General features: G+C 39.5%; 1 protein-coding gene across 2 annotated transcripts in view; it reads left to right on the plus strand.

The window, feature by feature from the left end:
• pappaa (pregnancy-associated plasma protein A, pappalysin 1a) overlaps positions 1–12941 on the plus strand; it is a 105883-nt gene that overhangs the window by 27487 nt on the left and 65455 nt on the right. For both annotated transcript variants that reach the window (XM_051894404.1, XM_051894405.1), the window contains exons 9-10: positions 9192–9320; positions 9750–9841. In XM_051894404.1, coding sequence (XP_051750364.1) covers positions 9192–9320; positions 9750–9841 — 221 coding nt within the window. The remainder of the gene's footprint in view (positions 1–9191; positions 9321–9749; positions 9842–12941) is intronic.

Genomic DNA, 12941 nt, shown 5'->3' on the forward strand with positions numbered 1-12941 from the left:
GCAGCTGCTGGTTGATTTCAGTCCAGCGCTTGGCATCAGAATGCCAGTTACATGCTCTGCCATCTTGAGGTTGCTCTGGCCTCGACCAGGCACCTCTGGTTTGGGCAGTATTACACTAATGCTTCCCTATTTAAGGCCAGATATTGGGTCTCTGGTCAGCGTTTCTGTATTGGCCACTTCTGCATGTGAACTTAAGAGTTTAACTTGCCACCCACTGCTATGTGAAAATGTGCAGATCACAGATTTATCTACTACCAGCATTGCTTATCTTTGCACAGACAATTATCACAATGAACAGTAATGCTGAATCTTCTGTATTCATTTATTTTTTAGTGAGCAACAAAATACGAAATTCTTCTTCACACCTGCATCGGAGATTGGGATGGTTGTAACATGGGGTCAATTAATGCTGTTGGTTTAAGCATTTACTGTAGAAATTGAATGCAATCACATCTCACAGTGCAAAAGTTTACATGCACTGATTTTCATCAATCCGAATGAATCCAATTCGAATGTACTACCCTAAACTTTGCATCAATTTACATGTGCATCACATCTATTCCGAACAAAACATCTTTTGTCAGTTCAGAAATAGAGAAAGCCACCAAATTCCGTCTGTCACTGCAACTAACCTCAAACATGATTGCTGTTTTTGATGATATGTTTAAAAATATTAAAACAGCTTATTAAGCAAATGTTCTGTCTGTTCCACTGACCAAATCTTTCCACCTGCAGCCACGTTTAATACCTAGGATAAACATACGCACCAACAGCACTGTGCAAGTTGCGTGGTGCAGGTTTGCAGATGCATCTTTTTCCACTTTATAGGAATTTTTCTTTGCTATACTGTAGCTGAATAAAGCAGACGTGTTTTTGATCTGATCTGAGGTAGGTAAGGTTTTGGCTCGAGTAAACTGTGGTCAGCTCACAGCTGGGGTTTGAGAGTCTGTTTTCTGAGTGACGTTAATTCTGAGATCTGAATCAATTACAATCACTTCTTGTGAGCTCCCATGCTGAATGCATTCATTACCTCAGCTCTGATCCAAGAAAGATATTGATCTTTGGTAAATATGTTCTGACACCTCTACCTAATTTGGGTCACCCATGTCTCTCTTGGCACTCGCTCGTTAAATTGAATAGAAAGTCTTTGGTTTTGGATTTGTACAATATGGAACATTAAGGTCTGTTCGGAAATATGAGAGTAGGGTTGAAGCTTTAAAACATAGGAGTAAATCACGGAAAAGTGTTGACCCTGCATGTGTGCGACACACTGGCCCTCCGAAACCCCCCAGCCATCTGCTATTCCTCTCCCTGACCTGGCCCTATTTGCTGTCATGGCTTCAAAGGGCACCCCTGCCTTGAGCTGACAGGACCCCCCTGCCAATGAGAAAGAGGCCAAGACAACTGGCCAACTCATCCGCTTTAGGGGCCCCAACCTCCTGGATCCTGGTCCCCCTTGGTTTAAGACTCTCACCTCATGACACTATCATGTCAAGTCCACTGGTTATGGCATTCCAGAAGCTCCACCTCCTACCAGCTAATGATGCAATGATTTCAGTGGTTTGAGGTTGTGCCCTTTAATCTCACTGTAAAATTGCTTTATCCAGCTTACGGGATAAGTACATTTGAGAGCAATTTGCATCGAAACCAACTTACAGTTCTAGATTTTAAAAAGCAAGTCATTGCTTTTGCATATTTTGGATCCGCTTATGAAAAACGCATCCTTTGACTACTTTTGAAGTTTTTCAATGGTTTTGGTGCTAGAAGGTGACCTTTCGAACACGGTTATTTCATAAGCGCTTGTGTAGGCAACTTTCACGTTTCCTTGAAGATCCCCCTAACTCCTAATTGGTTTCGGACCAAAACGTTCCATTAAGTACAAGAGTTTGGCCTAGATTATAGGTAAACCGATGTAAGTTGCATAGGGAATGTGCATGTGCTATACACCGCTGTAGAGCTTTTGACGTCATAGCTGACCGCAGTAATCCCTGTTTACCAGAAGTCATGTTCCGAGGGAAGATTTGCACTGTGGAAATGTTGGAGTTTCTCTGTAAATTCAGCAATATGAGTTGATCTCCTTTATACGTGATTGACATCATTTCTCAACCAGAACAACTAGGGATGACCCAACTAGTGATTTATCTTCGTTGGTGTGTTCACTTTATTACTGCAGTGTCATCATCCCCAACTGAATCCCTAGAAATACAAGGAAAACCAAATCTTCTGTGGTTTCGGAAATATGACTACATGCGGGTACAGGAGGATTTGGAGTTATTTGTAGTGTAGATTGTTTAGAGAGAACTCCTGACGGCCTGCCGAGATGAGGGCATCTCATTTAAGACCATCACTTGCCGTTCGCCCAGAAAGCAACTAAACCTTGTCTATTCTTTCGCAGAAAACACTCGTGCTATTGTTGCTTGCGTTTGGTGTTTCTCTTGAGGAGGTCTCTTGTTTCTCTTGTCTTCGAGCACTTCATAAGTCTTGATGTGTATCTGTGGAAGTCTTCCAACAAGTACTGAGCCTCTTTCTTTGCAATCAAGAATTCCAGGTTGGCTTTCTATTAAATGAAGTATTGTCTGAATGGGAAGCTTTCCTGAGCTTTCTCTTCCTCCCGTCTATAACTTCAACACGGGTTCTATAAGTTAAACACTGAGGTGCAAACAGATGGTAGCATCACACGTTGAACTCCGCCAGCGTTTGACCGATGAGCTGCGAGTGCGATTCTGTTGACGTGTTAACTTATTTCATGCCATGTCATCAACAAAAATGCCATAAGCGTATTGGCGGGCCTGTTGATCTGTCAAGAGTGAAAGGCTCACATGACATCATATGACATATCATCAGCTGCACCAGTTCAGAACAGTTGAGAATACAATGAGACATGTGCATTAATAAGACACAGATGAAGTTGTGTTGAAGGGTGGATGCTGAGCAGACGATGATGGCATTCTCTGAGACTGCATTCTTCAACACCTCAGCACATGTGTGACATAGAAAGTCTGGAGGCAGATGTCTTTTTATGCAATAGGAAGTGGTTCTCCATGGGAATAGGCATGAGCACTCAGAAGTGAAAGCAAGGATCATTTACACAATGATCTGATCGCTTTTTAGTTGAATTATAAAATGCATTTTCCAGTTTGTCAGACAGCACATGGTAACTTTCAATCCGGGGCAGCAACACGGTTCGACGCTCTGTAGGGAGTGAATTTGAGTATTATATACAAAGGGTGTTTTTTTCCTTAAAGCTTAGTAAGAAGAAGGTCTTGCATTGGCATTAACACATTATTACATATTGTTCACTGAGCAACGCAACATTTACTATAGTCTAGTGGGCGACCGATATTGATGTTTTTTTAATGGCTGATGCCGATATCTGTGGACTTCACCAAAATGTGAACTACTTTAAGCTGTTTTAAATAGCAAATTTACAGGTTAAATTGTGTGTTTGCTGGAGTAAGCTAAACTACAGGTAGTACACGAACGTATGAAGTACAAGCTTTGTTACACAGCCCTGAATGAAGGCCTGAGGGCCACAGTGTACAGGACCATACTGTGAAAGTGCTCTTCAAACAACATCGAGAGTTGCCTTCCCTAAAATCTGTTTTCTGTTCCTATTTATGTATTCTTTTCCACATATTTCTGTTTTTACTTCAGTTTGTTGTCTTTCCCTCATTGCATGCACACTCTTATTTTTGACTATTCCAGCTTTTTTCTTTTCTTTTTTTTTAAAATGTCAGACTGAATGTTGACTTGTTGATCTTGGCAGACAGTATCAAGGAAGCCTCATTTGAACTTTTGGTCTGGAATAAGGTCTATTGTGAAAATGCTGTGATCTCTGTGTGGCAACTGGCCTGACTCATCCCAGAAACCTCATTCAACAACACATGGTACAGCCTTCATATTGCAACTGGCATCTTGCAAATTTAGTTTTCACGCCTAAACGTGTCTGTTAGCTAAACAGGGCTGAGGTGTAATATTTGTCCCTTAAATGCCATGTCATTTCACATTATGGCCTAACCAGGTGCGATATGACAAGATTCCAGCAAAAATCAATGTCCCTCTTTAAAGAGGAAATATTGTATGATGAAACTAAGTTAACTAAATTAAAACTTATTTACACACTTAGACATGTTCAGAACAGCTTCAATTTGTTCCAGAAAAATGTGGGAATATTATATCAAAGTTAATTGATGTTAATAAATTGAAGTGTTAATTGCAACTATCCTCATTCTCTTTTACTCATGTTTTTGAGCGCATACAGCATTTAAATATACAGAGTCATGTAATCCAACATTATTACATTGCTTAATTAAACAATCATAGACAACTTCTACACTGAAGATGACAGGTAACATAGTTAAATTACCTTTATGAACTTTTAATGTGGCAAAGCTAACTACTGTCAACGGGAATGTATATAATACATACATATACATACACTCCATTTGTGTATATATGTCTCATGTGAATGTTGAATATTGAGTAAGTTGCTTTTCTCTGTGCAAAGCTTATTTGTGTTTTTCTTGTTTCATTTTATGGGACTTTCACAGACGTTTTCCTCTTTTCCAAAACACAGGCAAATTGCCGGTGTCATTCATGTCAAGTGCTAATTTGAATGATTTGTTTTGCCTCTCATTAAACGTTACTGCTTCCCTGCCCATTAGAACAGGCACCTTATAACTCTGCTGACGGCAGCACAAAAACACTTGGCCTCACGTGAACCTGCGGCGTTCATAATAAACGTAATGTCTGTGGCACTCTGGTAATTTGGCAGTGTTGTTTTGTTAATCAGCAGAGATGTGCTTGCGTTTCTCTCAGGGAACGTGTCCAACGTAAATGCAAATAATGAAGGCTTTGTGTATTTTCCTCTCGCTCATGTTGGCTCTTTTATTAATGACCTGTGTATGTGTAGTTTTGGAGATGGAAAGCTGAGAGACTTGGGGTTCCTGTCTAGTAGTTAATGCACATGCTGTTTTGTAGCTTTGTGGGTGGGTTGTAGTTTAGAATTAGTTTGTAGTTAGTGGATATGAGTGTAGAAAAAATGCAGATGGAAGTTCTGTGTGTATGGCTTTCTTTGCCTTTCTAGTGGTGGGGTTTGTCCAGACTTTATATATTTGTATATTTCAAAGACAATAGAAGTAATTATGAAATAACATATAAAGATTAATGTCCCACTCAAGAGGGTCACAACAACTTATGGAAGCTTGTTTGTGCCAATAAATTAAAAAAATAAATAAATAAAAAAGGTAATTGCCACTTTTTAACTTTTTTTTCCTCAGAATTGTATGATATTAAGTCAGAATTGTGAGTTATAAAATGTCAGAATTGCGTGATATAAAGTCAGAATCGTGAGATATAAAGTCAGAATTGTGTGATATAAAGTCAGAATTGTGAGATATAAAGTCAGAATTGTGAGATATAAAGTCAGAATTGCGTGATATAAAGTCAGAATTGTGAGATATAAAGTCAGAATTGCGAGATATAAAGTCAGAATTGCGAGATATAAAGTCAGAATTGCGAGATATAAAGTCAGAATCGTGTGATATAAAGTCAGAATTGCATGATATAAAGTCAGAATCGTGAGATATAAAGTCAGAATTGCGAGGTATAAAGTCAGAATTGCGTGATATAAAGTCAGAATTGCGAGATATAAAGTCAGAATTGCGTGATATAAAGTCAGAATCGTGAGATATAAAGTCAGAATTGCGAGGTATAAAGTCAGAATTGCGTGATATAAAGTCAGAATTGCGAGATATAAAGTCAGAATTGTGTGATATAAAGTCAGAATTACGAGTTATAAAGTCAGAATTGTGAATTATAAAGTCAGAATCGTGAGATATAAAGTCAGAATTGCGAGATATAAAGTCAGAATTGCGAGATATAAAGTCAGAATTGCGAGATATAAAGTCAGAATTGTGAATTATAAAGTCAGAATCGTGAGATATAAAGTCAGAATTGTGAATTATAAAGTCAGAATTGCATGATATAAAGTCAGAATTGCGAGATACAAAGCCAGAATTGGAGAAATAAAGTCAGAATTGCGAGATATAAAGTCAGAATTGCGTTATATATATAGTCGCAATTAGCTTTTTACATTTTTTTTTTTATTTTATTTCTTATTTTTTTTCATGGCAGAAACAAGCTTCCATAACAACTCACTCTAAACACCTAAATGCATTTAATATCATTTTAAACTATAATAGATTTTCATTTAGTTGTGTCCATTACAGTTTGCACTTAAAAGTAAGCTAAAGTGTGCTTCTTTTGCACAAGGACCCCAGAGACCTGAGCATGGGCTCTTTTCACTTGGTTCCTGTGAAGGGCCGACAGTAAATCTTAGCTTCTATTGAGTATCATAGTGGAGAGGGTATTTACCTTCAGTCTCTTCATGCAGTTTTACTGACCAAATGCAAATGTCCTCCAAGACACATTTGAGGTGGACAGCCCTCCAATTCACTCAGAGAAGATACGACTTGTGCTTGTTTACAGGTGTCCTGTGAGGGAGGAAACATGTCTGGCCTGTTTTGCTGATTATCAGCCGCCGCAATCGTTCACCACCAGAGCTCCGTGACCCTCTCCTCAAAGCTCAGTGCTAACTGAGCGGGTTTTGGTTACATTGTCTCAGCACAACTTCATCCCTCATGACATCCAACATGGTTCAGCTTGAGTATAGATCCACTTTCCTCTTCAGACTGACACAAGATCAGATGTCTCTTATCTCTGATCTCAACCACCACCAGCTGATGGTTCAAAGCGACAGCTCATATGTTTAGAATCAGCACTAAACCAGTACTACAAGTTTTCAGGGTGTAGGAGGAGTTGGGTCGGATTGACAGTGTTACCTGTAGTGTAAACTCTGCTGTGTTAGCATCCTTAACTGACTTTTTCAGCAAGGAATGATCAGAGAGCTCTCATTGACCACTGTTATGAGGTGTCTGAGAAGCTATTTGCACTTGTATTGTGCATTAAGGGAACACCTTAAAGCAGGGATGTCCAATCCTGCTCCTGAAGGGCCACTGTCCAGCAGAGTTCAGCTCCAACCCCAATTAAACACACCTGAACAAGAGAAACTTCCAGGCAGATGTGTTGAGGCAAGATAGAGCTAAACTCTGCATGACAGTGGACCTCCAGGAGCAGGTTTAGACACCCCTGCCTTAAAGTCAGTGAACTGTTGGTCTAAGACAGATGCAGGGTCATAAATTAATCAGGGCTTGTGGAAGTATCACAAATGAATGGCATAGTTTTGGGGATTATTTCATTTTATGGGGTGTCAACTTCAAGGAGGTATTCCAGAATGGCTCAAAAATGCTCCTGCACTGTTAAACAAAATGTATTACAACTGTCGTGATTAAAGCGAAATTACATTTAGATCTTCTCATGTTGCATTACATTTCTTTTTATTGTTTTTTGACACACACATAGAGTATCTGTTGATGAAGAAATCAACTGAAAATGCTTGAGTTTTGTTAAGTGCGTGGAGTTCTACACTCATCATAAACAGCAATGTGCCAATACAGTACTAGTAAGAGATTCAGTCTGCAGTGTTGACAGCTTCAGTGATTATAACAGGAGTTTTTGCAAGTCATTGACCGCTTCAGTGATGGGGAATGTTCTTGGCTTGTTTTCTGTATATGCCTCTGCTGATCCTGTAGCCAATGAGATTGTTTGCTCAACATTTAAATAGTCTGGTTCAGTGTTTGCTGTAATCTAGTCCTGCAGCTCTATCAGAGTTCCTCTGAACCCTCCACCTCCCCAGCTCCACCTGTCTAGATCTGCTGCAGGATCGATGTATGTTTATTTATGCAGCAGCAGCAGATCTTACATGATCACGTGTATCTATCAGCAGTATCAACTCCATACTTGATCTGCAGCAGCAGCAATAATCAACAGCAGCAGCAGATCTATTCTGCCAAGATAAAATACATTAACACTGCCATATTCAATGACTTTCAATTCAAAACTCTTTTGAGAGTTGTCATTATTGAATTAAACTTTGAAAAATTATAACAATTTTTACAGTGTAGGCTGGTATAATTATATTAAAGGGGTCTTTGATTATGATTTCAGTTTTTTTTTAACTTTAGTTAGTGTGTAATGTTGCTGTTTGATCATAAACAACATCTGCAAAGTTACAACGCTCAAAGTTCAATGCAAAGGGAGATTTTTTATTTTAAAGAATTCTGTTTAGGACTACAACAAATGGCTGGTAGGGACTACAACGAGCTTCTTCCTGCATTAGTGACATCACAAACCCTAAAATTTACATAAACCCCGCCCCTGAGAACACACAACAAAGGGGGCGGGGCCATGTTGGGCTGCTTTAGAGAAGAGGAAGAGTTGTTGTAGTAGAGTGTTGTTGCCATGCCGTCATTTTACGCCGGACTGCTTCACAAACGAGGGTCAATTCAACACTGGATTTGCGCTAAAGATTAACATGACGACACATGCTAGTCGATGAGTTGAATCAACTCCACAGCAACTACATAAATTTATCCACTAACCATTCAGAAATGTCCAGTTTCATTCTAAAAGTTGTAACTTCTTCCTGAGTCTCTCCATCAGTGTCGACTCCGGTTTGAACAATGTAAGGCTGAACACCGTTACTGACAATCCTCATTTTGGCTGCGTGAGATTCTCCAGCTTTGTTGTTGTTGAGCGACCGAAGCGTGAGCTGTTAAAGCTCCGCCCTCTTCTGGAAAGGGGGCAGGAGCAGCAGCTCATTTGCATTTAAAGGGACACACACAAAAACGGCATGTTTTTGCTCACACCCAAATAGGGGCAAATTTGACAAGCTATAATAAATGATCTGTGGGGTATTTTGAGCTGAAACTTCACAGACACATTCTGGAGACACCAGAGACTTATATTACATCTTGTGAAAGGAGCATAATAGGTCCCTTTTAATAATTACATGTTGAATGCCACCTTTGAGCAGTATTATGCTGTCTGTGTGAATAAAAATAAATGCCATGTCAGATGTAGCTTCTGTGCCACCTTTGCAGTGTAAAGATTGCTTTTGATGATCTAATTTTATTGGTAGCGGTCTATAGTATTTTGTTTATTTAATTCATTAAATCAAAGTATTTCACACTACAAGAAGAATCAATCCTAGTGGCAAATATTGCCCCTTAATCCAAAGTACGTTCCTGACCCTGGACAGATGTGTGATGGTTTCTTGCATTTTTCCACAGGGATGTTGAGTATGGTGGTGTGTACACATACCAGGTCCAAACCATCTCCAGTCGGAGCGAGAGCGAGCCATCACCTCCGTTCACACACCGCCTTGGAGCGCCGTACTGTGGAGACGGTCTCATCCAGAGGTGAGATCAGACATACAAAACATACAAAACGTAAACTGGAGCATATCAAGACTTTTTACCCTGAGCTACTGTTGAATAATATAAAGTTCTTGAAGAATCTGGAATCACAAAATGAATTGTGGTTAATTAATTTACCTTTATCAACTCTCCCAGAATCTGTTAATATATTTTGTATTTATTGGATGGTGGGGGGCCTTCGAGTCAAAAAGAATGAGAACTTCTGATTTACAGGATCCTCACATTAACCTTGAGGCTCGTCCAGTGCCTCAACAAAACATTTTAAAGTTGTTGGGAAACATACTGTCATATATACACACTGCACGCTTTAAATGTTCATATAAAGGTTCATGCTTTTAGCAACATAGATTTATATCCACCAAGGGAAATCATCAATATTAAGTTTATTATGTATACATTGATTTATTTCAGGTCCCAGGGAGAGGAATGTGATGATATGAACACTATGAATGGAGACGGCTGCTCCGGCCACTGTAAGAAGGAGCCGTTTTTTAACTGTATTGGTAAGTGTCGAGAGAAACCGTAAGTGCATCATCAGCTCATTACAGCCATCTGTCATACGGCTACGACAAAAGCGTGGCACACTTTTAAACATACTCAATGCTGTACGTCAGTTTTGGTTGACGGTTTTGCGAGATGTGTCACCGTCTCGCTCAGAGAAAAGCATCTCTGAGAGCAGCACTTTAGGAGTTATAGCTTAGATGAGCTCTTTTATTCGCTCCCTCCAGAGCCAAAGCTATTTTTTATCTGTAGCATTATGACATCCTTGTAAAATCTGTAAGACATTTAATTCAAAACGAACACACTATCAAATTGGGGAAGGATGTCTTGGCACATTCTCCATTTCTGTATTAATAATAATAGAATGCTTTCAGGTCTCTGAAAGGAGAGGTTACGTCACTGAAAGACAGCAGTAGGGTAATTTTGTTTACTGTTAGAAACAAATGCAAAGCCTCTCATAAGTGTAAAACTGTTCTTGATATAGAGCACATCAGTGTTCAGCAGCTTGGCTCGCCATGGACCAGCGCAGCCAACTTGTTGTGAGTGGACGTACTTACTTATTTCACATGCGAAAGGGTTAGCCAATCACAACACAGAATGTTTAGATATTCAGTAGAAGTCTTAAAGGTACAGTACCAAAAAAAAAAAAAAGGCCATTTTATCCCAAATGTCAGAGAGAGAGAGAGTTTATAAACACGAATACAGCTAATAAAATGATAAATACACTTTTTTTTTTTGTTCAGTAAGATGATTTTTTTTTTTTTTTTTTTTTTTTTTTTTTTAAAGAATTTAATACCTTTATTCAGAAAGCATGCATTAAATTGACCAAAAGTGACAGTAAAGACATGGAAATGTTACAAAAGATTTCTATTTCAAATGTGTTGTTCTTTTGAACTTTCTAATCATTCGAAGAATCCTGCATCACAGTTTCTACAAAAATACAAATCACTTTTTTCAGCATTGATAATAATCATAAATGTTTCTTGATCATCAAATCATCATATTAGAATGATTTCTGAAGGATCATGTGACACTGAAGACTGGAGTAATGATGCTGAAAATTCAGCTTTGATCACAGGATATAAATTACACTTTACTATATATTCACATAGAAAACAGCTGATTTACATTATAATAATAGTTCACTGTTTTTACTGCATTTTTGATCAAATAAATGCAGCCTTGGTGAGCAGAAGAGACTTGATTGATATGATTCCTCTTTTCAGACTGCTAGTGATATACAAGCACCATTTTCAGAATATCAGGCATTGACGTTTTTGTCTGAGAGTTTATTTCTACCATTTGCTGAAGGAGCCACATCTGTGTGGCAGCTTGAAATATTTGTGTTTTTGTGTGGAACCATCAGGCACCATCATGAATGAACCGTTTGTCTTTCTGACTGTGCAACTGATTGTTTTTATAGCTGGATTCCGCTGAACCAAAAGATAGCGTTTGGTTTTCCTTATCTCAATATTGTGTTTGAATTAGGTTGTCCAGAGACAGCACAATTGCTCGTCTCATTGTCTCTGAGGAATATAACGGTATCACGGGTATATGGTCGGTGTGGCACAGACGTGCATATGGCTGTGTGCAAGGCCACGTGAACGCTAGGTGTGTGTGTGTGTGTGTGTGTGTGTGTTTGTCCCCCTCTGCAGCCCCTCGTTTCAACATCAGCAGAGCTGAGCAGAGGGGAGCTATGGAATTTATGTGAAGGCTCGAGCCAACTTGGCACGGCATGCCTCCGTCCTCCTTGCTGGAAACCCTTACACTGAGAGACAGACAGGCAGAAAGAGAGACAGCCTGTGTCTCTTTATCACTAAATATATGCTCATTATCACTATTTTTGGCTTGGTCTTATTCTGTACATAGTTCATTTTTCTCTTATTATGTGCTCGACTGACATGGCTTTTTTAATTGATTAAATTGGTAACACTTTACAATAAGGTCCCGTTGCATTAATCAACATTTAATGTGTCCCTGTTATGCTTTTTTTCTGATATTACCTTTTGTGTAATGTGAAATATATTTATTTGTGAATGTAAAAGGTCTGCAAAGTTTCAAGGATCAAAGTGCAGATAAACAGAGTTATTGTCTCTGAAAAGAAAGTAACGAGTCGTCAGTAAATCCAGTCTCACTTCCTGCATGAACCCATGTAATTTTGTAACGCATTTGCATAATGCCAGCCTATGGTCTTCATTGGCTGCCTTTGAAAAGTGTCTGCTTTTCCCCGCCCTCAAACACTGTAGTTGTATCTGAGACTGGAAGAGTTTAGTTCATGTCGAGAAGACGCTGTTTTCTGCTGCCAAAGCAAATCCACTTTGACGCACGTCCAAAGGATGAGACTCGCGCTTAAATTGATACTGTAAAACTGTTCGCATTTATCAAGCTTCCGGAGCTGAAATTCAGATATGGTTTGGTATTCAACACGCGCTGTAAACAGTCGACCAATCACAGCAGAGGGGCCATCTGACCAATCAGAGCAGAGCAGGCTCTCGGAAAGGCGGAGTTTAGAGAAACTGAATCCTTCATCGAACCGTTTCACTAACCCTAAATTTTACATAAACCCCGCCCCCGAGAACACACAACAAAGGGGGCAGGGGCCATGTTGGGCTGCTTTAGAGAAGAGGAAGAGTTGTTGTAGTAGAGTGTTGTTGACATGCCGTCATTTTACGCCGGACTGCTTCACAAACGAGGGTCAATTCAACACAAAAGATTAACATGACGACACATGCTAGTGGATGAGTTGAATCAACTCCACAGCAACTACATAAATTTATCCACTAACCATTCAGAAACGTCTAAAAGTTGTAACTTCTTCCTGAGTCTCTCCATCAGTGTCGACTCCGGTTTGAACAATGTAAGGCTGAACACCGTTACTGACAATCCTCATTTTGGCTGCGTGAGATTCTCCAGCTTTGTTGTTGTTGAGCGACCGAAGCGTGAGCCGTTAAAGCTCCGCCCTCTTCTGGAAAGGGGGCTGGGAGCAGCAGCTCATTTGCATTTAAAGGGACACACACAAAAACGGCGTGGTTTTGCTCACACCCAAATAGGGCCAAATTTGACAAGCTATAATAAATGATCTGTGGGGTATTTTGAGCTGAA

Source organism: Ctenopharyngodon idella, chromosome 5, assembly GCF_019924925.1.
Source record: "Ctenopharyngodon idella isolate HZGC_01 chromosome 5, HZGC01, whole genome shotgun sequence".
In the NCBI taxonomy this organism is placed as follows: Eukaryota; Metazoa; Chordata; class Actinopteri; order Cypriniformes; family Xenocyprididae; genus Ctenopharyngodon; species Ctenopharyngodon idella.